Raw genomic sequence first — 26,828 nt, forward strand, 5'->3', positions numbered from 1 at the left:
TGTTCTCTTGGTTCAGAATCCAGTCATACCCGGTCACATTCAGGTTGGCAGGGGTGATTCCCATGGACCCTCTCCTTCAGATCATGCCCACCCCACCCCTGCCCACAAATAACTTCTAGCTCCCCCCCACCCCCCGTACCTTGCCCAAGTCTGCATTCTCAAGGGCCCTGGTCTAACACAGGTGGCAGTCATTTCTGATCTGGTTTTATCATCTAAGAGGAGACTTTGAAAGCCTGAAGCTGCAGGCTTCAGACCTTAAAGGTGGGTCTGCATACAACTCAGAGCAAATATCCCAAAGATGTCTAGCACTAAAAAGATTAACTGCTCTGCCAGGAGTGGTGGCGCATGCTTGTAATCCCCGTGCTTGGGAGGCGGAAACAGGAGGATCATGTAGGTTTGAAGCCAGCTGTGCTGGCTTAAGAGACCCTGTTTCCAAATAAAAGAGTATAAAATAGTTCTGGGAGTGTCACCTGGAGGTAGAAGGGTTTCCAGGAACCCCAGTACCACCAAAAAAATAAAAAATAAAAAAAGATTAGCTGCTCATGCCATCATGCCAAATCTCCCTTCTATATCATACCTGTGAATGCTAGTTGACTTCACGATCTTAAGGTGCACCCCAAACTTCCAGGCAACGGGGTAGAATGACAGCTTGAAGACCCTTCAGCCATTGTACCTTAGTCATGTGACAAGGCAGGTGTTCAGAGGGGAAAGCATGAGAAAAGGTAGGAAAGATCGAGGGACTGAGGAAGGTCATGGATGCATTGGGCACTGGACCGGCCAATGGACAGGGCCAGATCTAGTGAGTAAAGCGTTTCCTAGACGGGGCAGGATATGAACAGCAAATGTGGCAGAGCCGCCTATGTGGCTTGCCTAAATGACTATGAAGACACTAGGCTGATGGTCTTTGACACATGACAGGAAAATTCACGTAGAGACCAATGTTCAGGGAAGGGTCTTGAATACCAGGCCTAGGATTTTGAAGGTCATTCTAGGTCTGAATGGGGCTAGGGCTGACTCAGAGCCTCCTGGGGGGCGGGGTGCTGGTTATGCCTCTCCAGTGCATGAAGAGGACTGGGAGGTAAGGCTATGAGCCTCAGTGCCCTTTCCTGGGGCACCTCTCCAATTCCTATCCCACCCTGCCCTTTGGGGGCCATGTGGGCCCTGACTATAATAGGTAGCCTCTGTACTTCATGACCTCAGGAGCTTCCTGTCCCCTTCCCCATGCTGTTTCTGCCCAAGATCACCCACCAAATGACCCTCTGCACTAAATGACCCCTTGTCATTAAGTGGGTGGGATAAGCCCTCAACCATTCATCCCCGGGCCTTTTCAACTACAGCCATCTTCACTCTGACTCATTAGAAAGAGTCTGACTGCTCTTCCACTTCTGAAGTCCCTTAGTGGAGATTCTGGCTGTCTTTTTTTCCCCCCCTCCATTTCCTTTTAGTCTCAAGGACTATGAAGGAGAATTCCCACTGCTGAGTGTCTGAGCCAGCCTGGCTAAATGGGAGAAAGTATGTCAGCATGTCTCTTGCCTGGTGACTAGGTTTCTCCTAAGAGTCAAACCAGAGCCAAGTCACACACCTGGAGCGGAGAGGGAGAGAGCAGGCGGTCTCGCAGGGTGCTTCCTTGGAAAGATGGTGGGCACTGGGATGAGATAGAGCGAGTCTAAAACCACCCCTGCCACACACCAGCTCTGCACCCTGCACCAAGGAAGCTCCTAACCTTCGGCTTTCTTTTTTCCCACGTGTAATGTGGAGATTAAAATGTCTCCTCTAATAAGCCTGACGTTTAATAACTAGAGCTGATAATGTACTTATCTCATCCCAACCTCCTTGAGAGACAGAGACCAATGGACCCAGAGTCATGCACCGAGACAAAGACAGGCAGAATCTGGGGCTCCCCCAACCCCTCTGAGTGGTAGACATGAGGCAGGAGCAGATGAGCTGATGGAAGATCTTCAGTTCTGGTGCAGCACCTGAGGCTGCACAGCGGCAATGGCAGGATGAGCACACTCACCCAGGATGAGCACACCCACCCAGGATGAGCACACCCACCACCCCAGGTCACTTCCGCATCAGTGTGAAGAAAGAAAACCAGGGGAAAAAGTCAAAGAGAAAAAAGAGCCTGGAAAAGGTATTTTTATGTTCGCTTGCATGAAAAAAAGATCAAAGTATACAGCAGATATATTTTTCTTGGAAAATGCATCCCTACGAACCTGTTTGCTTCAGTTGCAGATATAATTCAAGAATTGTCAAATAGAATTATAAAATCAGGGAGTGGGGAGCGGGGAGGAAGGCCACCAAGGGAAAGGTAATAATTATACACTATTTCTTTTCTAGTTTCAGATAATTTAGTTTCAACTTTTCCAGCAGGTCAGAGTTATATAAACAGATGCCATACTCAAATATGATTGGGTAAACATATAAAACTCCTACAGCATGACAGCAGCAATATTTTAGGGAAAACAAACCACTGAAGTCTGATACTATAAGAAATTACAAGTAAGATCATTTGAGCAGTTCTGTTTCTCTGTAGGAACAGCAGTTGCAAATGATGGCTGTATGTGAAATAATAAAGCATTTGGTTTGCACATAACTTAGAAAGGGGTAATGTTTCTAAACACTGACTTTATAAGAAAACATGGAAGACATCTTACACTCAACAACCATGGTTCAAAGGAGGGCACTGCTCTCTAAAGGTTGTGGTGGGCAAAGGTCACAGCCTCTATTTTCAACCGCCCTTGACTCTGCTGGGATGTGTTCACACTGCACGGGAGTTCCTGCAGAGTCTAGCACCAATATATGGATCAGATGTTTGCCTTTGATCTGAGTCCTTTATGTCTTCAGTTTTGAGTATATTGAGGTATGCTTTCTTTGGTTGCTTTGTGATGAATGCATAATAAAAAAACTGTAATATTTACAACATTTAAACATTTTAGGTTTCAGTGTCAACTCTTCATATAAGAAATACTGGAAAGCTCTTAAGAATCATCGGAAGGCTATTACTTCCTAGCGTCTGTCATGAAACTGTTTTCGATACACAGAACGATTAGCCTATTAGCACAGCTGTATGCTTTTTGGTCCAGCATCTTCCCCGTGCTCAGTGGGGAGGCGAAGCCCGTGACTGCCATGTCTGCTGTTCTCCACGCTTCACAGTAGTTATCCACCAGACGGACACCGTGGGTGCTGGAGCCGTGCCACACGACCTTCTGGGGCCTAAAAAGTAATTTTGTCATATTACTTTTTGAATGACACATCCTTGAGATATAGCTTGGTAAGCAAATTGTCATATGTCTAGTGAATCAGGTTAAACTCCCTATCCCTCCGGAGTCTAATGCCAAATCAACTCTTTATCTTCATTGCCCCTTCCAACATTCTGGGTACACTCTAATCCATCCATACTAAGGTTGCAATAATTTCCCAACCATACTCTCAGCTCCCATGATGCAAATGTGAATCACTGCCAGAGGTCCCCTGGGCTAGAGTGGTCTCTTTGTCATGTTTAGAACAGTGGCTCCTTCTTATCTTTCAAAGCCCATTATCACCTCCCCTTTAGGAAGCTTCCCAATTCCCACCCCTAAGGGAACACGCATGCTTTCTTTGTGCTTGTATCATCCCATGTGTCTCTCCACTCTACAATTACAGTATTGTGTCTAGAATCATAGCTAGGCTGTGTCTATTTCCTCTGTAGAATGGGAGCCTTTTTTGAGTAGGGGCCCTATAGGTTTATTAACTGTGCCTTCCAGGCCTGGCATCCAGCCTGTTATTGACACTGAAGAAAGGTTTGCTGAGTTGCTGTATTCTGAAAAGCACATAGAGTTTGCAAAAGTGAAGAGTGTAGTCCCCAATACAGAGTTACAAGGTCACCAGGAGATGCATCATTTATTACTGATGAAGTGTCTACTCAAGCCATGTCCTCACACACATTTGCTGCCTCTGCCCCATGGTGTAGTTATAGCTCTGCTGCCCGCTTTTCAGACAAGGCAGCTGAGGCTCAGAGAGTGCAAGTGCCTTGCCTGAGGTCTCATACTGAGCTACTGGACTCAGGGATCGAAGACTAGGGCTTTCTCCATAACCTTCAGCTGTCTCACTGTGGCTTTACATTGGCAATAACCCAGAGGGCAGCTGATAAAGGCATCTCATTGTTAGGATGCCTCCTGAAACCATCACATGCCACATAAAAGGGCTCCCATCCCCACTTACCAAGAAGGATCTGTCATCACGTCTCGGCCATCAAAGGAGTATATCGGAACATGCGTATTGAACTGACCTCCATGGCCAGAAAAGATCGAGTCCCAGTTATTAAAAAGAACTTGGCCCTAAGAAGACAAATGGCAGATTAGGATTGTTATGCCACAGTCTGCAAATGGACTAGATTTTTATTCATTCTTCAGAGGCCAGATGCCACCTTACACCAAAGTCCCCAGCCCCAATCTCAGAGCCTGGGTAGAGTGGAACTCAAGAAATGCTAGCAGTTTGACTTTATAATACATTTTTGAACCTTTTTTGTTCAACTGTCTTGCTTCTTGAGACAAGTTCTCTTATTATTACATGCATGGACAAAGCTTCTGCCCATCAAAAGCCTGTTCTAGGTCTGTATTTTATTATTGCTACTTAAAAATATGTATGCATATGTACTGAGCTTCAGATTTGGGCCAGGCCTTGAGCCAGTGTCCCTGAGGGTGATGTGCGGACAAAGCTCAGTCCTTTTTTCTGAAATAAAGAGCCTGGCCTCTTGTGGAGAGATGGGAGAATACCATTCGCGGAGGGGGGAGAGGACCTGGGCAAAAGAGATGAGTCCTGGCTCTGGGTTCAGGTTGGAACTTGTTACTTGCTTGCCTCCAGGCTCCAGAAATGAAGAACTGGGATTCCAGGGACTGAAGCATAGTGTGTGTGTTTGTAAGTATGTAACTGGGGACACACCCAGGGTTATTCTATCTCTGATCTAAACATAAGAAGGACATAAAGCCTTCTTATGTTTTATTTTGAAACAGGGTCTCACTAAGTTGTTGAGGGCCTTGTTAAGTGGCTGAGACTGATCTTGACCTTTACAAACTCCCAAGTACCGGGATTATAGGTGTGTGCCACCACACTGGGCCCAGAGGGTCTTGAAGACTGCTTGAGAGCTGGTTAGTCATTAGGACCGAGGATGTGTGCAAGTAGCAACAGAGCTGTCTCTCTGTGGCTACTTCCATGGAATAATGCAGGGATCCTACAAGGCCTGCCTGGCCAGCAAGAGGAGCAATGAAGATCTGGCAGGCTTTGGCAGCTTAGCTGCTCAGGAAGCACCAAACCAGAGTTCAGGGCAAAGTGCCTCTGCCTTTGGGCCAGTGCACCAGCTAATCTCTGGTGGCACTACAGGTGACATTCTTGGATGAAACCAAGGCATAAAGACTCAAGGTGGTCAATTCTTGTTTGAAGTGGCTTCCAGAAAGCAACTTTCTTCCTCTGAGTCTCACTTTTCCCATAGCTAACCAGGGAAAGACCTGGGCCTTGAACCAAGGTTGCCGTCATGGAATAATGACTATAGCGGTCCCCATGGAGACTGGTGCTTCCAGAAGGCAGTGGGACAGTACTGATTTTTACCTTGAGGTTCACTATGGGAAGGCTGTATCTCTCTGCTTTCCTCACAACTGTGGAAAGATCTTGTAGATGGGAAGATAAGAATGCTCGGAAGGTGGAGAACAGGCCCGCAGCCCTGGCCTGCTGGAAGCACTGGAAATCAGCTCGGAAGTCCCCAGAGAATGGCATGTTCAAAGCAACCAAGCGCAGCTGAAAAAGTGAGAGAAAAGACTGTGGAGTGAGAGTTGAAGACAAACTCCAAGCCTGTGACCATCCCGCCTTCTGAAGAAGATCCAGCCGCTTAGACCTCCACTGTAATGGCCTGACCCTGGAGGCCTGGCCAAGGCCTCCCAGAACAGCCCGGTTCAGCTCTCTGAACACGTTGTGTAGGGTGAAAATGACTTTCTGGGTGAGAAAGCAAACCAAATATTGCTGGGACCAAATAAAGTGCTTCAGAGATCTGAATCCAACTTGCGGGTCCTATGTTTGAGACCTCTGGGCCCGCCCCAGCTCAGTGTCCTTCAAGGATTTACACTAGCATTGGCCCCGAATTCCAGAGCTTCCCCAGGCTCTCCATCCTTCCTTCCACTTCCTGAGTAGGCCTAGGCCTGATCACAGGTGGGGCCACCAGAGAAAGGTATTGGAAGGGAGAGGACATGATGTTTGTACTAAGACTACTTGGATAGAGTCTTCTGGAAGCCAGAAGTCATAGGCAATTCTATCCTCACATCTTTGCCATCTTGTTCAGCAACTAAAAATAAAAGCTATCCCATAGCCTCCTACATTTTCTGTCCCCAAACCAAGCATCACTCAACTGTCCTCGTCCCTGGCCCTTTTTGCCAAACCCTCTGGAATGCATTCCACATTCAAGCAATACTCATCTCCTTAGTTGCTTTTTTATCTCATCTGGGACTAACTTTCATCTCACTACCATAGAGCTGGGGAGGGCCGGTGCAGGTCCAGGGCCCAAGTCATCAAAGAAGGAGAATATTTTAAACTACCTTAAGGGAAAGGACATGGAATAAGCCCCATGTGGCAGAGAGAAAGTAGTTACTGTTTCTCTCCCTGCTTCTGTGCTACCTCTCATATATGAACAAAGCCTCTGCGTGTTACAGCAATTGGTCACCAGGCTGGTGTTCTTCTGTTCTTTAGGCTTCCAGCCAGTTAGCTGCAGCTGGCCATGAGCCACTATGCCCAGGCATCCTGCACAGTTTCTCACTCACCACTCCTTTCCTTCCTTTCTGCAGGAGATGGATCTCTTTTTACTCATCCCTGGTTTACCATCCCAGCCCCCTACTTTGTCCCAACTGTGATTCGGCTCCCCCAGCAGGTCCACCAGCAGTTGCATTTAATGCTATATATCCCCAGACCTTCGGTTGGTGAGGGGCTCCAGAAGGCTGCCTAGCACGACCACTTGCAGGCCACCAGATTTCAAACTCCCATGTCACACATACCCTGCCCTCAGATGCCCTGGCCACCTGGCTGTACTACCCGATCCCTGTCTTTCTCATGCACGGAGAGACTCTGGCTCCTACAGCAAAGACCTGTGGTCTCATCAGCCATCAACCAGCATGCTTCTGGAGCTACATCAAAGGCCATTCCCAAGGGCCTTGATGAAATAAGGCTTTCCCAATGCCAGGGGCCACCTAAGGAAGGCACGGGGACACTGCAGAGCTTCCCTGCCATACCTAGCCCCACCCTCGCCTCCCTCTGTGAAAAGACACAGGAGAAACGGCTGGAATTATGTTTTTTCTAAATGGTGGGGTTGAGGATTGCTCTTACCTGTTGGTGTTTCTCTAACTGCTAGAACATTTTTATAATGAATATGTCATTTTTATGAAGGCAATCATGCTATAGCAATCAAAACGTTAAAATGGCTAGCGCACGAGTATAGTTTGGGTAAAATTATAGGTAATTTACTATTTTCTTCATTCTTTACAGACATTGTCAAACTTTGCTACAACGAATGCATGCATATTGCTTTTGAATGTGTAAAATACTATTTAAAAAACTCATTGGCAACTGCCCTAACTTCTTTGGGGGCTTCTCGAAGGGTTCCCTATAGTCACTTATCTCTTTCCTCGTCTCTCATTTACTCTTCAACTGACCGGTGTCTTGTTAGCGACTGAAATGCTTTGCTCTAGTTTCTAAATTTGAAGGACACCTTTTCGTTCTTTTTATGGACCTCCTGGCAGCCGCTGGCACCGTTGGCTACCACCCTGCTTGGCATTCTCTCTTCCTCTCTGGCCACAGCTTCTCAGTTTCCTTCTCTTATTTCTTCTATCAGCTCCTTTTCAGTTTTGCTTCTCATGGTCCAAGCCCTTTTCACTGTCTAGATTCTCTTTCAGAAAGCTCCATTATACCCATAATGATTGCCCTGGCCCTGCTGAGGTCTCCCCAGGCTACGTTCTCCAGACCAGTCCCACTGTGGGCTTCAGACCTTCACATCCCATTCCCTCCTGGCTGTCCTGTGGGCATCTCAGACTCAGGGTGCCCCAAGTGAGGTCCTCCTTGGCGGTGGCAGCCCTACAGGAAGTAGGTTTCTGATGTCTTCAAGCCCGTGGCTTGTTCTTTGACAGTGACCCACTAAAAGGAGTGGCCTTTGACATTCAAACTCATTCTCTTAGCTAGTTGTGATTGGATGGGGGGTGGGCAATTGACCCAAGAGACCCCAAAGAGACTACCTGTGTGTACCCAAGACTCTGAATTGAGTCAGGTGGTGTTGGTCTCTGCAGCTGGAGGATCACATAATCCTGGGGCCAGAATTAGTGCTGTGGCAACCTGAAGCTGGGTACAGGCTTGCATAACTTTTGCCTGCATTTAAGGATGAATTGCATGGGAGGCAGGAAAGAGACTCTTGCAGAATAGGTCTGTGGATGTAGGAGAGCAGACTGAGCACAGGGACAGGAGCCCCCAGGTCTAGTCATACTTCCTTCCTAGTCATTGAGTTTCATGAGATTCTTGCAGTGATAGAGAAAAACTCTTGATTTAAGCTAGCAAAGAAATAGCGAGGGTTTCTAATGCAAACATCACCAAGGACTCCAGGAAGGAAGCTATGACTCTGGATTCCTGACCTCTCCCACCCTTACGGTGCCATATCCAGGCGACTGTCACGCAGGTTCCCCCGCCTTTCTCATGTTCCTCTGGCCTGGCCACCCTTCCACACGACCACTGTGGTGACACCCATTCAGGTAATACAGGAGCCGCCCCCTTGGTCTTTGGATGCCTGCTCCTATCCTCTCCAATCCAATATCACACTGTAACCAAGGCAATTTCTGAAATGCCAATCTCATCATATCCTGTTTCTACTTTAAACCTGTCAGTAGCTCCCCAGTGTTCACAGGAAAAGGTCAAAGTCCTTATCTTGGCTTTCAGGCCTGTGATGACTAGTGCTTGCTGACCATGGCAGACTGAACTTCTCCCCTGTCTGCCTTGGTCTCTACTCCTTTAGCCAGACTGAAATACTTGCAGTTATAGCACCACGCAGGACTTCCCCTTGTCTCCCCATTCCATCTTTGCTCTGCCTGGAATTCTCACTCTTTTCCCCACCTGGCTCACACCTGCATTCAACTTCCTTTAAGTCCTAATTTATTGATCACCTCCTCCAGGAAGTCTGCTTTGGTCTTCTTGTAATCCTAGTATCTTGTGTTTGTCCCACTCAAACAAGTTACTACATTTCATCTGCCTCTCTCACTATTCTAGAAGCATCTTGACAGTGGGAACCATGGACTATGCCCAGGGCCTAGGACATAGTAGACTCACATTTCAGTATTTGCAAAGTGAATGTATGAATTGTACTTACGGCGGGATTCTCGTAATTGGAACTTAAGATAGGGTTCAGTGGAGGCTGGTGTTGATATGGCTGTTACATAAAAGAGGAAGAGAAACAGTTCTGAATACGCATTTAATCTGTTCTTCCCAGTACAGTTAGGCATAAGTTCAGTGTTTCTCGGGAGGACATTCTGAATAGGTTGACACTGTCTTTAACTCTTAACTGGGAAGAGTTTCATAGTGAGATGGAAAAGTCATCCTCAGAAAAGGAAGGGATGCTCTCAAAACTTTTAAAAAGAGCCCTGAGCCCAGGAGGCAGAGAACTCATGCTTAATAGGCAATAATGTGTTTACTTAATAGAGCAAGCCACATAGTCAAAGCCTCAGTTTCATCATCTGCAGGGTGTTTTGGCAATAGTCATCCCCCTGGGTTACAACAGGGCTCAGAGATGGACCATGTTATTAAAGGGCAAAGTGTGTTGAAAATTAATGTTTTTCTAGATTGCTGATGCCAATCAATGAATAAATGAATGCTTTTGCCGGACAATGAATGCTTGGCTATTTCAGCAATTGAATAAACCGAGGCTAAGAGACGATAAACCCTTGCCCAGAAGGACTCATCTGCTACATGGGAACAGCAGGTGTCCAGTCGCTAGGCCCACTTCTCCTTCTACAGCAGAATGTGAGAACATTGTGTTGGCACCCGTACTTTCTGGGTTCCCACCAGGTGCTAAGCCACGCACAGCTGGCTATGCAGAGTTTGGAGAGCTTGCTGCTGGATACCCAGGGTGGGCTCAGGAGTGCTGATGAGTGAAGGAACAACCATCGAGGCAGGGAAACTACTCACGTTGCTGGAAAGTGCTGGTGGTGGAGGGCTGTCAGCAGGAATGGGGATCAGTTCTCCCAGCTTCAAGGAAAAGAGTACATGGGAAATAAAACATCAACTAGGGACTGTTTGGTTATTTTTGAAACAGAAGAAATGGCATGCACAGGAGTTGACTATTATCTTTAAAGGGTATTCAGAGGTGGTTTGTTAAAGGAAGTTTAAGAATTACCTGTAATTTTTTCCAGCCATCTCGGACGCGGATGAAGAACTCCGTGCTGTCCCTCAGGTAGATGAATGTCCCTTCTATGACCAAATGAGCTTTCTGCAGCATGTCACCCATGTTGCTGAAGGCTGTGACCTGTCAGATCATTTTTAAGGCCAAACACTGCAGTTACTGTGAGGACAGTGGCACAATTTGATGAACAGGCCTCTTTATAAAAGCAAATGGGATTTTATCATATTTAATAAAAAGGCTTATTTTGCAGTGTAGAGATTGATAGCTTTGCTAATAACTGAAGAGCGCTTTTTTGATAAGGCAAAAAACATGCTTTACTTTGATACTCAAATTCTAATAAACAAATTAAAACATAGAAGATAATACCCTATGAGCACAAAGACATAAAAACAGAGTGGTTATGCTTTGATATTAAAACCATCCATGAGTTTTTCCTTTTATTTTTTTTTATGCTGCTCAGTGGCACTGACATGGGAAAATGTGTCTTCTTTCATATTGCTTCTTAATGAATTTCAAATTTATTTGCATTTTGAATAGAAAATGCAAGTAAGTGGGCAATTACACTTAGGTCTTCCTTTTTTGCCTAGCTGGGTAGTTACAGTGTCAAGTGCATGATAGGAAATGGGGGTCTGCAATTTCTGTGTCTAGAAAATTGCTGAAAATTAGACAGCTATTTAGTAGACTTAGACACTGCAAAAAAAATCTATTCATCTGAATTTCATTCATCTGCATAGATACTAAATTACCCTCTACTGTTTGTGGGATTGTAGCAATTCTATTGTCAGGCATTCCTAACTCCAAAATAAAAGGCACGCTGGCCCCTAAACTTGGTAGCCAAATTTTTAAGTAAATCCATCCAAAGTAGAATGATGACTACACATTGACAATAATACTAACCAAGTTTCTGGATCCCGGAAGCCCTGGCTGTCCTGGAGGGCCAGGTGGACCAGGAAGGGCCACAGCTAAGACAAAGCAGAAAACAGAAGTTACAAAAACACACACTCTGAATAGTGTCCCAGGTGTCAGCCAATCACCGGAGGGGAGTGTGCACCACTGCTTCAGTTCTGCAAGGCCTCCTGCCTCAAAGCCACATCCTGGCGCTCTGGACCCCATGTGAGGCAGGCTGCATTGGCTGGCCTGCCTCCACATTGTCATCCTGGATCAAGTGGACCTAGGACTTTTGGGGGTTCTAAGTGCATTGATCCATGTTGTTTGTAAAAACGAGTTCTGGTTGAAATTTCTGTCACTGGCATCCAAAAATATTCCAACTCAAACAACTTATTCCACCCAAGAGACAAGCATGTGACCACCGAACAGAGGAAGTGGGCTCAGAAAGAGGAAGCGAAGGGGCTAGGCTGTGGGACGAGGCCGGGGAAGTGCAGTGACAGGGGCCCTGGCCTTGGGGCCCAGGAGCATAGACTCAAGACTCGTTTGTCAACTCTCAGCTGTGTAATCTTGAAGAAACGGCAAGCCCTCCCAACCCGCTCCCTCATCTGAAAAATGTAAACATTTCTTCTTCACTTGCCTGTGGTGAGGATGAGCAAAATACAAACTATACAAACTAGACATGTGCTTTGCAAACAGTGTAGCATTTGACCAGGGAGTCTTAGCTTTTGAAGAGTTATGTCCTTAAAAATCAGACCAGGGATACTGCCCTTTGTTCAGAAAAATGCATGTGTATGCATTTGTACACACATACACATACATGTACACATGCACACACACACATGTGCACACACACACACACTTACAAAAAAATATTCGTGGGATGACAGATTGCTGAGACACAAACATCCTTGGAATCTCTAGGAGTCTATGATTCCCTAATTGAAAAGCCCTTACTTTAGGCAAACATAAAGAAGTAGTATTGCAACTATTTCTTTGTTCTTCTTCTATCTCTTTAAGCCTCCATTTTACACCCTTCCCCCAAACTGCAAAGTTCTTGGTAGAGTTAAGAAAGTTTTGACAAATCCTAGTAAAATTATCATATATGATTTGTTCAGGTCATTGCGAGCAAGCTTCCGGTTCCAGCACTAGAATAATCCACGTATAGATGGCAAATGTCTAGTGGATAAGGGTCAGGGGAGAACTTGAGTTTGGATCCCAGCCATGCCTCTTACTGTTAGTATGTGTGACCTTGAGCAAGCCTCTTCTTTTCCCTGCACTTCAGTGTCTTTGTTAATGAAATAAGTTTCATAAAAATATCCATTCCATCTTCCTTCAAGGTTTCTGGGACGATTATGTGGGACAGTGGCTATGCACGTGTATTGCAAACCATGCCTTGCCATGCATTAAGTGAGAGATACTTGTCATTCGATGCAGCAAAGTGTCCTGGGGCCTCCAAGTGTAGCATTTTTATAGACAACAGAGTCTCTGCATCCTACACTTTCCATCATGTGACTCCATCTCTTAAAGCAACGATTCATCCCTCAAGGGGATGTAGATTTTATCTGGTTTTATCCTCCCACTGTCTCCCTTCTTTGCAGGACCAGCGTCCTCATCACCTTCTTTTGAGTTCCTCTTCTTCATCTATACAACCTTTTGGTTCCACAAAGAGCTACCGTGTTTTCCTGTGATTCTACCTCCTGGCCACAGGTAACTGGTCCAAGGTTGGCTAAGTGGGCTGATCAAAAACCCTCCTTCAACTCTAGAACTTTTCACACAAAAATTGAGATTTCTAACTGAGAGTGGAAGCTATAAGTTGTCAGTAACCATATTTCCCTCTGTGCAGAGGATGTGGTCTATGGTGAGGAAGTGTCAACCTGGCACACAGAGAGAGGCAGGTGAGAAAAGAGATGGCCAGAGACTCCTTGCAGGGGGCCTGGCCTCTCCTTGGTTCTGACTGCTCTTGAGGCCCAGCTGCTTCTAACAGTAGGAGGTACCGGATATGGAACCCAGGGGCGTTCTACTTCAAGTTATACCCCTAGCCCTATTTTGTATTCTTTAATTTGAAACAGGGTCTCACTGAGTTGCAAAGGGCCTCACTAAGTAGGAGCTGAGGCTGTCATCGAACCGTGATCCTCCTGTCTCAGCCACCCAAATGCTGAGATTATAAGCATGTGCCACCATGCCCGGCTCCTTCTCTACCTTTTCCATGAATTGATTCCCTCCTTCACAGCCAATCAACTCTCATTCTGCCTGAGCTAATATGAATCCTGTCTCTGGCTTGCAACCAAGAGGCAAGGCTAAGTCAAAGCCTCAGCCCTAAGTGGCCTGCTGTGCAAAGTTTCCTCTGATGCTTCAGCCTCTATGGTCTCTTCCTGGAGAGCTCCCACCATCTTTGGCTCATGCCAACCCTATCAGCTAAGAAGTGCCTTCATGTCATTATTGCTACTACAGGTTGAGCATCCTTCATCGAAGATGCTTGGACTCAGAAGTATTCAGATTTCAGATTTTTTCATTTTGAATAATTGCATATACCTAATGAGGTATCTTGAGAATGGGAACACAGTCTAAACATAAAATTCATTTGTTTTATATATCCTTACATACATATATTGAAGGTCATTTTATACAGTACTGTGCGTAAAATTGATTATTGAACACAATTTCATGATGTAAAATTTTGTACTGTAGCATCTGAAACTCAAAAAGTTTCAGAGTTTGGATCATTTCAGAGCTGGGGTTTTGAGATTAGGAATGGTCAACTTACACTATTATTTTCTTTTTGTATGTGTGTGTGGTGCTGGGAATTGAACCCAGGGGCATTCTACCTCTAAGTTACTCCCCCAGCATGGTTTTTTATTCTTTATTTTGAAACAGGGTCTCCCTAAGTTGCAAAGTGTCTCACTAAGTAGCTGAGGCTGGCTGTGAACCGGATCCTCCTATCTCAGCCTCCCAAGTACTAGGATTACAAGCGTGCACCCTCACGCCAGTGACACTTTATTTTTCACCATGTACCCAGTAGGAATAGCATAGGCTTTGGAGAAACAATGATCAGAGTCCTAATCTTGTTGGTGATACTTAAGGCTGTGTGACCTTGGAATGTCTCCTTAATGTCTCAGGTTGTCACTTTTCTCACCTGTAAAATGGATGTGCTAACACTTTTCTTGAAGGGTTGTTGTGAGCATTCAACAAAATACTGTGGTAAAGTGACTAGCCGAGTGTCTGGCACTTGGCAAATGCTCAATACATGGGTATTTTCTTTAATTTCACTCATTTTGCATTTGAGGAACTGAAGCTCTAAGAGATTAATAGAGTTTTACATCAAAAGTTACAATCAATGCTGATCCTTAAGCTAGGTTCTCGGCTCCCTAAGGCATTGACAAGAGAGCCAGAAAGGCTCCAATATATATGAAAATATTTGTTCAACATCATTAGACACTAGGGAAATGTAGACCAAAATCACACATCTATTACAATGATTATAATAAAAAAGATATACTAAATGTTGGTAGATGTGAAGAGAAATTAGAACCCTCATACCATATTGGTAGGGATGAAAAATATTGTGGCTGCTTTGGAAAATGGTTTGGCAGGTCTTCCAAAACTGAACATAGAGTTACCATAGCAGTTTCAGTCTTAGGTATATGCCTAAGAGAACTAAAAACTTGTGTCATACAAAACTTTGTATGTGAATGTTCATAGCAGCATTATTCCTAATAGTTGAAAAGTATAAGCAACTCAAATATCCATAAAAAGGTGAATTAATAAGCAAAATGTATATATATATATTTATTCCTACAATGGAATATTATTCACTAAAAAAAAGTGAAATACCAATACATACCACAACATGGATGAACCTTGAAAACATTATACTGGATAAAAAAAAAGCCAGATACTGAAGGCCACATGTTGCATGATTCTGTCTGTATGTAATAGCCAAAATAGGTAAATTCAGAGACAGAAAGATTCATGGTGCCAAGATCTGGAGGGAGAGGTGTAGTACAGGAAGTAACTTATAATTAGTACAAAATTTATTTTTGGTGTGATGGAGCATTTTAGAATTAGATGGTAGTAATGGATAGATAACCTTGTGAATATATTAGATAACCCTGGACCATATACGTGTGTGTGTGTGTGTGTGTGTGTGTGTGTGTGTGTGTGTGTGTATGTTACTGGGGATGGAACCCAGGGGCATTCTACTTCGGAGCTACAACCCCAGCCCTATTTTTTATTCTTCATTTTGAAACAGGGTCTCACTGAGTTGCAATGGGCCTCACTAAGTAGTAGCTGAGGCTGTCCAGGAACTACAATCCTCCTGTCTCAGCCTCCCAAATGCTGGGATTACAAGCTTGGGCTGTATACTTTAAATGGACAGATTTTATGTTGTGTGACTTATATCTCAATTTAAAAAAAGAAAAGAAAAAAGGCTCCATCCAGGAGACAGCCCGTGTGTGGCTCTGAGGTGAGGGTACCTCTCACAGCACTAACCTGCACCCAGGATTGCTGGAGGTCCTGGTGGCCCAGGGGGTCCCGGTGGCCCAGGGACACCAGGTCTTCCAAAGCCAGGTGGCCCAGGCAGGCCAGGAGTCCCTGGAGGTCCTTGGGGCCCCACAACAGCCTCCCCTTTCTGTCCCTGTCAAGGCAAGCATATAGTAACGGAGAGGAGAAAGAACCATTAGTCATTAGAAGGCCCACCTATTCCTTTTATGAGGATGTCATTCGTAAGAAGTTGGGGAATTACAACTATTGTTATCATTCCTTGCAATCTGGAGCACAATTCCAGAGTTGAAGAAGCAGCAATCTTGTCTTTATGATCAAAGTCAAGGGAGAGTGCTGAGAGCGCTGGTGTCAGAAGGGCTCTTGGCAATCATCTAGTCTAGCTTTGTTGGTCACAAACAAAAGAACTGAGACTCCACAACTGGAAGCAGAACCTCAGCCCCTGCCTTTGCTGGATCTACCCTCGTGGTGATCTCTGGGGACAGTGTCAGTAATCTGGGCCCTGAAGTCAGCAGTCTGGACATATTCTTGCTGAGGAATAACTTGATTTTCTCTCTTGTGGCCTGAAAAACCCTCTTCTGATAGAAAGACCAAGCTCATCTAACAGCTATGGCTTTAGTAAAAATTCAGAAGAATCAAATTGCTCCTCTAAAGACATCATCCCCACCACCTTTCATCCTGGCTCCATTATCTGATTCCCCTTAAATAACCCCTCACTATAAATAACTCTGTGTTGAGTGAATTTCCTACCGTGTACATAAATAAGGCAGTATAGTTAGTTCCCAGAAGTTAAATGACTGCATATACCCTGGGCCAGCTCCCTTCCCATCACAGGCCTCAGCCAACATCTCTGTCAATCGACAAGTAGCAGAGAGAGTGGGCATCCCCAAGTCCTATCTCTAGTTTGTAGCATCACAAATGACCTTTGACTCTCCAACTGCCTGGTCATATTGGGAGTTTCAGGGAAGTCTTTGGGGGAATTTGACATGAAAGGGTTGCTACTTACCACCAAGCCTGGACTTCCTGGCAGACCTGGAGGCCCAGACACAAAGAAGTGGCCATTAGAGTCTCCTTTTTCTCCTTTAAAACCCCTGTCTCCATTCTCCCCCTGGAAGAAAGAACACAGGAATATTTCAGAAAGACTGGGATGAATTGCCTCTGACATAAACCCAAGATACTGGAAACATAGGCTAAATGTGCCCCCAATTTCATGTGTTGGAAACTTAGTCCCCAAAGTCATATATGAATGGCCTGTGGAGGTGAGACCTTGGAGGGGGTCATGAGGGTTCAGGATTAAAGGACAAACATATCATCTCATCTAGAAAGTGGCTCTGCTACAAAGCGGGCTCTCTCTGGCTCACTGGTTCTGTCTTGCCATGTGATATCCTGCACAGCCCTAGGACTCTGCAGAAGCCTGACCAGCCAGAAGGTCTACACCAGGTGAGGCCCTTGACCGTCCAGCCTACAGAACTGATCTGAATGAGCCTCTGTTCTTTGCACATTACCCACTCTGTAGTATTCAGTGACAGCAATAGAAAATGGACTGCATTAAGAGGCCAAATGTTTAATTGAAAATGCTTACCTTCAAGCTGTTCAGAAAATGTTTCAGGTAAGCTGGATCCATTGGGGGACCTGAAGAAGAAATGCTTCTTAAAATTCACAATCATAATTTCAGAAACTTCCAAAGAAAAGCCTTCTAACTGGTTTCCTAGAGGCAGTAACCCTGTGTTGGTTTAGTTAGTAGGAATGGCACTGGAGGCAGCTACATTCTTACTCCAGGCCCAGCAATTCAGACACTTTAGGATTGTGGACAAGTCCCTAGTTCTCTCTGGGCCTCGCTTTGAATATGAACCTGAACAATTAATTGGAAACTCTGGTCTCTGTTGATAATGTTTCATGTTGGACATACCAGACCCATGACTGGGTCTCACTAGAACTGAGTAGCTTGTGGTCAGGATGGTGATGACATTAGTCTTACTTCCTGATTCAATTACATTTCTCAGAAAAAAAAATCAAGGTCAAAACTCAGAACAGAAGCTGGATACCTGGTGGTCCTTGGGCTCCTTGATCACCTTTTTCTCCTTTTGAGCCAGGAAGTCCCCAGGATCCTTTTTCTCCTTTAACACCTGCCACCAAAAATGCACAATTTAAGGGCAAAAAAAGATAATGGAAATGTCACCTTTGTTCTATATAAAAGCTTTGTTAGGAAAGTTTTTAAATTGAGCCCCTTTAGCAAAGTATACTCAAACCAAGGCCTACTGAGAAATCAGCAGGTATAAAATCCTTTTCTAAAAGATGGCAAGGGCACCGCAGATGTTTCAGACACAATTCCTCACCTTGTAAAGCTTGCTGTGGCTGGGGAGACAGACACAGCTCGCAATGATGCAAGGTGGGACAAGAGAAGTATCATGAGAAACCAATGGGATCCACAGGAGTCTGGCAGGGGTCATAACCAACTCTCCTTTGGATGCTTGCATGAATGTCGACTGAGGCTCAACACTGGGTCCATCTTCCAATCCATCTCACCTAGGCCACTAAGTTGTGGACAGCCTCACTAAGTTGCTGAGGCTATCTGCAAACCTGTGATCCTCCTGTCTCAGCCCCCCAAGTACTGGGAGTACAAACATGCACTACTGTGCCTCTGGGCTCAGGGTCTACATTTCTAACACCCCAGATGCTAACCTCTGGTTTTTAAGTGTTCTGAGGCAAGGGTCTCCTGAGCTCTTTCCTGTATTTGCTCTTGGTATACCGTGCTATTATTAACTTTTAATAGTTACTTTCAACTAACACAGTCTAAGGGCCTGGGAGGCAGGAAGAGCACAGGATTCATCTGTCTCAGCCCAGTGCACAGGATAACAGTAGTGAGAAACTGGCATCAGTGACTGTCTCGTGAAGGGATTAACAAATGAACAAATGAAGTGCTTCCTGCTAACGACTTAAGGCGTGTAGAACAGATAGATGCGTAACAAAACCAAACAGAAGTGTCCCACCCCACAGCCTTGCTCGGCTGCCACCCCTCCCACCACTCCCCATCAGACCTCTCTGACCACCTCCTCTGAGAGTGCCCAGCCCTGGACACTTGAAAACAAGCTTCTTCAAAGCCACTAGGCCAGGAAATGTCCCAGAGAAGCATGCAGTGAAGACAGGCGTGTGTACCGTGAAAGGTGATGAGCTCTGCATCCCCGGGATGAGCAGCATCGACCTGAGAAGAGAAAGGCCAGCTCAGACCCTGGGAGCCCTGCCCCGGCACGTACCATGCAGGCAGCCACAGTCCTAGGGCATGTGACAAAAGAGGTAATGCCTGGACTCAGGTCTTCCTCTGGCTCTGGAGCCCCAAAGCCCTGAGCTCCCCAGTAGCTTTCAACACAGAAATCCCAGGTCATGGGCTAGAATGTGCAGAACTGAGACCCACAGGCCAAACACTAAGCAAAGGGGAAGCCCAAAGCTTTCAGACAACAAATCGTGGCAGCTTTGGTTTGGCCAGCAATGAGCACTCTTGTTCTCCCTTCTTATCAGTGACCATTGACTGAGGTGAGAGGTCAAATATCCAAGCCAGTCATGTACCCTGTCCCAAAGCCAGGACGGCCAGAGGCTTTGCTGTTGTGAGCACAAATATTAGCATAAGGGGCAGTGCTGTCAGAAGTGGTAGTTAACAGTGGGATTCGCATTGGATCAGGGGCTTTCTGGACTCCCATTAAGTAAGTGCCAGAGGTCTGAGGTCCAGGCTGCTCTGGATACTATACCTGCCCAGCTTTTTTCCAGCTTCCTGGTTTTTCTTATCTAGTGAGCTGGGGCTGCCTACAGCCTCTCATTTGATACCTTCACCTTTTCCCCATTTGATGGATGAAATAAAAATGACTCATCTGGCACTAGAATCCTTCTCTGCTGATGGGTGGGGGCACAAGCTGCCCAGGGGTCACCAAGACAAGATGGGAGAGCAGGAGGAAATCTTCCAGAAAAAGAAATCATTTCTAAGTTAAGGAGAAGGTCGTGGCACCAAGCTGATGCTGTGCAGTGATGCTGCTAAGGTCATCCTCTGCAGGTGTGAGTGTAAATTGTCGTGGTGTTGGAAGGGCTGAAATCAGAAGGGCTCGTGGAATGCTGGGAGAGAGAGGCAGCACTTCTATTTGAAAGTGTCCACTTTGAGAGCCCCAGCTACCTGGTATCCAGCCAGACAACATGAAATCAAAACTTAAAGGAAATGCTCTCAGCCTGGCTTTGCCTTCTTTTAAGTAACTCCATGACCCCCAAAGGCCATGGTTACTAGGAGGATCCTTGAATAGGTCTTGGTAACTACAGTAGCATTTTCACAAAGGTCTATCAAGTGCTGTCCCATGGCTGGCCTGTTTAAAGCCTGCAATCATGTAAGTTGGGAAGGGCTTCTAGTACTACTGCACCAATGGTCCCAGGGCCAGCCCATTTCCTTTAGACCTGTGGTCAGGAAACTGAGTGACAGTGAGGTTGAGGTGGCAGGAGGATATTTCCAGCCCTGACACCATTGTGTCAGGCCATTGATATAAACATACATTGGGTTGCTGCTGTCCTCCTATAGACCGTGGGCACCAGGAGGCCCCTTTGCTACCACCCTATGCTTTTCCAGGCCAGAGCTCCTGGGCTAGACTGCATACCTGGAGGCCTCAAGTTCAGACATCGACAGGTGTCTGGGGAAACACTCAGCCAGATGGTGTCATTCTAAAGTCTTGAGGCCAAGCCTCATCACCATCTCCAGCAGCCATCAGCCATCAGCCATGAACTCACATCAAAGAATATTCCTAAAATGTCACTTGCAAGCCAGAGAGGGCAGAGACCACACCTGTCTGGTCTATTCCTGTATCCCCAGAGCCTAGCAGAGTAGTTGGAACTGGGTAAGTGCTCAATAAATATTTGTTGAGTGAATCAGACTAGTTACACACAACCCTGTGACTCATGCCTGTGCACAGGGACAGGCCTATTCTCCTGGGTTCCCCACAGAAATAAGACTTTCTTAATAATATGAGCAAAACACCCGAGACAGTGTGGGGGACTGACTGGGGGACCAGACAAGCACCTGAGCCTCAGGACCACGGCGACTGCACCTGTAGCCTGGGTGCAGCTGGGCGCTCCATCATGTCCATGACCCTGGACAAGCCAGGGAGCTCTTGTGCGTCAGTCTATTTCGTCATTATGCAGTAGGAAGGGTCATCCCTGCCTCTCAGGGCTGTATTCCTCAGGGACTCTGTGACCACTGGGAAGGGTGGAATGCAGCAGTGACAGAATTTAGTCCTCAGTTCCCACAAGTGCAGAAACCACAGGTCGGCATTGATTTTTAAAAAGATCTGTTTTAAAGGGGTTTATTTTGCTCATTTTTATGCTTCTCCAAGCATGAAGACAATGGAGACACATCAACAAAAGACATTACCTTTTATTAAAGAAGCCAGCATGAGCACCTTAGACTCCCCAGTGTATATCATTGGCCTGTCTGTTGTCTAGAAGTTTCTAGTCACCTACGGGTCTATGCCTAGAGCACAGAAGACATCTGAGAGAGAGCTTCCTGGATGGAGGCGCCCACCACTCAGACTGATCTTTTTCCCCGAGTTGCTATCTGTGCAAAGCCCACTCTTGAAGACAGTGACTGTGCTACTTACTGCCATTTTGCAGTGTGGACGAACAGGTACTGGGAAAACAGCCTGTGGGAAAGAGAACAAGAGTGTGAGGCCATCAGGCGCCCGACTCCAGCCCAGCCATCTGGTGTCCATTGCAAACCCTGCAAAGCATGTCCCACCCCCACGCCAACTCACTCCTTTGATGTTAACCACAGCTCCAGGTGGTCCAGGGGGCCCTGGAGGACCCGGTAGGCCAGGTGGTCCCTGAAGGGAGAAAAGAAAGGCAGATGCTGAGTTCAGGCTGCTGCGAGGGCGGAGGCAGCTACAGGACACTTCCCCCACATAGCAGGGAAAGGAGGGTCCTCGGAAGCAACCAACTTCTCCCGTGGATAGGCCAGACTGTCCACAGAGTGCTTCCACATCTGTGATCTCAAAGCATCTTCACAGCAAACCATCGGGAGAAAGCGGAGCCATGAACACTGTTCCTGGTTGATATATGCAAATAATGAGGACCAGAGAGGAGAAGCTACCTGCTCAAGGCTACAGAGCAACTTCTAGAAAATTGAGATTGGAACCCAGAGCAGTGCTCAGATGATATGAAGCCTCTGCCTTTCTATCAATATGTCCTAGTGTGGTACCCAAAGGAGGGCCTCTTGCAAAAGTGCGATACTCATGTTAGACAGTAGAGTGATGTGCAAAGCCAGGTTGGCCTGGCCCTAAGACCATACCACATCTTTCCCTCCCGGCCTGGGGGAGGGCTTGCAGTGGGGAAGCAGGGTGCTGACAGGCAGGCACAAGAAGAGGAGAGCGGGATTGACCACTCACAGGAAGCCACCAGCTTCCCCCAACTCTCACAATGAGTGTGAGTTGGACCCTTAATGCTTCAGGAACATTGGATTTCTGGACCTATAGGGACCCAACAGAGGCAACGGTGGATGTAGAGTCTTATGGTGCTTAGAAGCTGGTGGCCTTCACAGGGAGCCTTAACTTGTGCAGGTCCACTTTCCTCACAGAGTATCAAGCACCAAGACAATGTAAGCTACCATCCTTAAAAGCTCTTTTCACAGTGTCTGATATACAGATGGTGCTTCAGAAACACTGGCTTCCTTCTCCTAGAGTCTGGACTAGGCTGATGCCCCCATGTGGTTGACCTGCCTTTGATATTCACAAGCACTAACTGAGGCCCTAGTGAAGAGAGCAATCCCTGGGACTGTGTACAGGGGGGAGAGGGGACAATACCCTTGAGTCAGAAGCCCTGGGATTTGGAACTGCACTTCCTGAGCATCCAGTTCCCTTTCTACCTCCCTCCCTCCCTCCCTCTCTCCCTCCCTCCCTCCCTCCCAGGTCTGCACAGTAGGCTGGAGGTACAGGCACCCTTCTGAGAAAAAGCTACAGGACCTGGGGAAGTGGCAGTGGAGGCAGAAGAAAACAATTTCTGAACATGTAGGTTGTGAGCCCAACTCACTGGATGCAGCTCTCCCTCATCCCTATTCTGGACATCAGCAAAAAGTCCCCTCTGCCCCAGGTGACAGGATGTGGCACTCACTGGCATCATGATCCCTCGATCTCCTTTGGCGCCCTTGAGGCCGTTCAGTCCTGGGCGACCCTGAAACCCACAGGAGACACATTAGTAGACTTCCTACCCAGAGGCCACCCTGGCCACACACCCCCTTGTGTCCAGTTTAACAAGCACTGGTACCCACCGGCCGTCCCGGGAGGCCAAATTCTCCTTTGTGTCCTGGCGGTCCTTTGGGACCCTAGAGGCAAAACAAAATTAAGACTAGGAAACAGCAGAAACTCAAGGTTCAGAAAGATGGAGGAGAGGGGGCACCAAACCTGCTTTTGTGGGCAATGATGATGGTTACCCACGGAGAGGGGGAAGGAAGGCGACTATGGTTATGGAGCACCTGCCTGCCTGTCTCCTTATCTCCTGCCCCTCCTTCAACATACCTCACTTTCCTGCAGGCCCTGCCCCATTCCAGAGCCTGGGCCCAACTCCTCACAGTCAGATATAAGTAAGGATCAAGAGGTCAATAGCTCAGGCCCTCAGTGTCCAGCTAGCCAGATACTGGACTGGCTCAGGACTGGGACCTTTATCCTCAGCCGTATGTCCCAGGGCTACCCGCATGGTGTGGCCCTGCCTCCCCCATCAGGCTGGCCTGCTTGGTTACCTTCCCCAGGACTTGGTTCCTGCCCTGCTCCTACCCATTCTAGGTACCAGTCCTGGCCTGGAACTCTAATCTTCCAGCTGAGTCCCTGACCTGTGGACCCTGGTTTAGTGCTGGCTTTCTGGATCCACATGCTTCTTGAACCACCACCTTGGGGCGGGGATATAGCTCAATGACAGAGTGCTTGCCTTATATGCTCAGGGTTCTGGGTTCAATTGTCAGTACCACAAAAAATAAGATTTACAAAAGAGTTAAAGAGCCACTGCCCTCTTCCAAGCTCTTGCAGGAATCGTCCTGCCATCCAGCATCCGGGATACAGATGACTTAGCCTACAAAGCCACCAATGATGTATCTCTTGCTAGAATATATGTGACCTTCAGTCTGTGTCGTCACACTCCTATGACTCAGGGAGCCCTGTTCCCCAGAGGAATGGCAGGTTAGATCTGGGGCCTTCAGAGTTCCTCCTTCCTTGTCATCCTTAACACAGCCATGCACAAAAATGGCAAATAAAGACCGCACCGAAACAGAGTCTGTCCATAAGTCAGTCCACATGAGCCTTAGGGAAAGAAGAGCAAAGACAGAGGCGGTAATAGGCGCGTCACTTAGTTGCCAGTTTCTAGTCAACACTTCTCAGGTGTCCACCTGCAATGCAACTGCCTACGTCTTATTAAAATGCGGGTTCAGCATGTCTGGGCTGAACCAGGGGTTCTGCTTTTCTAACAAACTCCAGGTAATGTTGGTGATGTGGGTGCATGGACCATACTTTGAGCATCAAGACCCTTGTGCATTTGCAAAGGAGTTGTAAGCTATACTAGTCGCCAGGGCCACAGCTAGCCCATATGGCATCTTTATGCAAATTAAAAGGAGCCCTTACTGCCTGTGTTTGGCAAGCTGTGCACAAGCTGGCCTTCAGTGGGACAACAGCCACGGCCATCTGCAGCCGCCTGCTGGCCCTCATCGTGATTTGTATTTTGTGGTATTGGAGGTTAGTGAGTGTTTAACTAGTTGAGGACAAGAGTCCTCCAGTTAGCTTAGCTGTCAGCTACCTACTTCAGGGTGTTCATTCTATCTGACTTCAGGGATCAGAGGCCTCAGAAAGTCTTTTGAAAGCTGCACCTGGAACATTACAGGCTACTCATCATGGACACGTGTCTGCTATACAAATGTGTGATCCTTTCTCCCCAGGCCTGACATACAGCTTCGACCAAACAAACCCATGTATAATTCCATAGCCCACAACCTTTCAAAAGAATCAAGGGCGGCATGTTCCTTGGAAGCTGTGGGGTACAGTGAAGCCGTCTAGACATGGGGTGTGATGGGCTGGCCTCAAGTCCCCCATCTGCTTCTTTCAAGCAATGGGACAGTGGCCTGGTTACTTAGGCTTTTTGATTCTTGGTTCACTCGTCTATAAAACAGGGGTTCTAATAGTCACATCTTATGGTTTTGAGTGTGAAATTAAATGTACCACGCGAAGGACCAGCAAGCTGGACCCACACATACACATTCTCCACCTGAATTTTCTTTATGGTGGGATTCGGGCGGTGGTGGGGGATATATGACAGAGTTTAGGGTTCATCCTTGAGTGACTGATTAGTTATGAAAAGGGTTCAGAAGCCCAGAGGTTTTTTCAGATCCCTAGAAGAGCGAGGCCAGCAGGGCCTAGACCACCTCGTTCTATCAGCTTCAGGTACAGGTGGGGGAAAATTTCCCAGAGAAAGGAGATGATATGCTGATAACCCCAAAGTAGGTAAGTTACAGATCCACAAATAGAATCCAAAAAGCCCAAAGAGACTTTCTTTTGAGGTTCCCAGGTAATTGGCAATCTGAAACTTGCAAGCACTGTGGTATAACTTTGAATGTCCACGATTACCCAGTTCTCTCTCTTTCCTGGACATATGGCTAAACTACATGTCTGAGGCCCCAGGAATCTGAGTTCTGGCCAGTGGAATGAACTAGAAATGATGCTCATTATCGTCCATGGCCTCTTCTCTGACCCCAAACTGAGCCTGCCAGCTGGAAGATGCTGGTGTGACCACAAATCCACAAGTTGGCAACACCACAGCATGGGTCCTGAGTCACTGACTGGAGGGAAGAGGCTCAACAGGGAAGAACCACAGTAGATCCTGCAAGAGTGAGAAATCATCTGGCCCTGTGCTCAACGCTGAGATGTTTATGTAACTGCAGTTCGCTTACCCTCATGCACACAGAGCTTCCTGCATCCTTTCACAACTGGGACACCCAAATCTACACAAGCAAAAGTATGATACATGCTTCATACTCCAGTCCAGACCCCACTGAGAGGTGCACTGACTTACCATGGGTCCTGGGGTTCCATGCATTCCAGGTTCACCCTAAAATGGGGAGACATATGCTTGTCACTCAGGGGAACAGTGCTGCAGGCACAAAGAAGGAAAGCTGAAGTAGCTGTGGGGCTTTGAGGTCTGGTGAAATGATTACCTTTTTCCCCTTGAGCCTTTCCAGAGGAATATCCCCCGTCAGGATGGCTCCAGGCTCTCCCTTCTCACCCTGAAAAGCAGAGAACCTTTTGATGAGTCAGGTCTCTTCCTGCCACCTTGTCCAGAAGGTCACTAAGATGCCTCAGTCCTGCCCCATGATTCTCACCTTTGTCCTGGCTTCCCGGAACCCCTCTAGCCCCACTGCTCCAACATTACCTTTCACTGGAGTATTGTCACAGCCTCCTGTCACCTATTCCTCCCAGGTACCATCAGTTACTGTCCTAGAGCACAGGTCATGGGCTCCCATGCCTCTCTAGGGCTCCCTCTGACGACAGACCTGGACCCTCCTTCCTAACCCTCCAGGACCAGCCCAGCATGGTCCAGTCTAGTTTTGGCACATGACACCTTTCCAGGGACCTCTGGCCTCTACTATATCTGGTAGCTTGTCTTCCTAACAACTTGACTTGAGATTTGTTCCCACCAAGAATCATTATTCTTGTTAAACATCTGAAATTGGGAAAGAGACAAAGGTATAAATGCTAGCAGCTTCTCTCAATGCGGGGGCCCCATGGCTCCATATGCAAAGTTGCCTCCAAGTTTGAGGATTCTGTGAAAACATGTACTTAGGCAAAGCTATCTCAGTTGCTGAGGAAGAGGAGATGGGAGACTAGGGCAAGGACACAGGATCCTGTCCTCAGCCGAGCCATCTACTATCCCAGGAGGCTCCTGAGAAGACATATGTCTAGAGATCAAGGCCAAGTAGAGAAACCTTTATCCCTCTGAGTCCATGCTGGCCCCTGGAGAGCTGGGCTAGGCCACATCAAAACCTCCTTTCAATGGGGCT

The 26,828-nt window shown here is 46.9% G+C and overlaps 1 protein-coding gene across 1 annotated transcript in view; it reads right to left on the reverse strand.

Annotated features, from left to right (window-relative positions):
* Positions 1 to 3,002: 3,002 nt before the first annotated feature.
* COL15A1 (collagen type XV alpha 1 chain) overlaps positions 3,003 to 26,828 on the reverse strand; it is a gene marked incomplete at both ends in the record, with an annotated part of 112,753 nt that continues 88,927 nt past the window's right edge. The window contains 18 exons of the mRNA XM_080708923.1: positions 3,003 to 3,216; positions 4,204 to 4,319; positions 5,587 to 5,772; positions 9,365 to 9,424; positions 10,180 to 10,239; positions 10,388 to 10,516; positions 11,291 to 11,355; positions 15,770 to 15,914; positions 16,785 to 16,886; positions 17,361 to 17,410; positions 17,824 to 17,904; positions 18,935 to 18,980; positions 21,403 to 21,444; positions 21,556 to 21,624; positions 22,907 to 22,966; positions 23,064 to 23,117; positions 25,844 to 25,879; positions 25,986 to 26,054. Of these exons, the coding sequence (XP_080565049.1) occupies positions 3,003 to 3,216; positions 4,204 to 4,319; positions 5,587 to 5,772; positions 9,365 to 9,424; positions 10,180 to 10,239; positions 10,388 to 10,516; positions 11,291 to 11,355; positions 15,770 to 15,914; positions 16,785 to 16,886; positions 17,361 to 17,410; positions 17,824 to 17,904; positions 18,935 to 18,980; positions 21,403 to 21,444; positions 21,556 to 21,624; positions 22,907 to 22,966; positions 23,064 to 23,117; positions 25,844 to 25,879; positions 25,986 to 26,054 (1,584 nt within the window). The remainder of the gene's footprint in view (positions 3,217 to 4,203; positions 4,320 to 5,586; positions 5,773 to 9,364; positions 9,425 to 10,179; positions 10,240 to 10,387; positions 10,517 to 11,290; positions 11,356 to 15,769; positions 15,915 to 16,784; positions 16,887 to 17,360; positions 17,411 to 17,823; positions 17,905 to 18,934; positions 18,981 to 21,402; positions 21,445 to 21,555; positions 21,625 to 22,906; positions 22,967 to 23,063; positions 23,118 to 25,843; positions 25,880 to 25,985; positions 26,055 to 26,828) is intronic.

This window comes from Muscardinus avellanarius, assembly GCF_963383645.1.
Source record: "Muscardinus avellanarius genome assembly, chromosome: 13".
NCBI lineage: Eukaryota > Metazoa > Chordata > Mammalia > Rodentia > Gliridae > Muscardinus > Muscardinus avellanarius.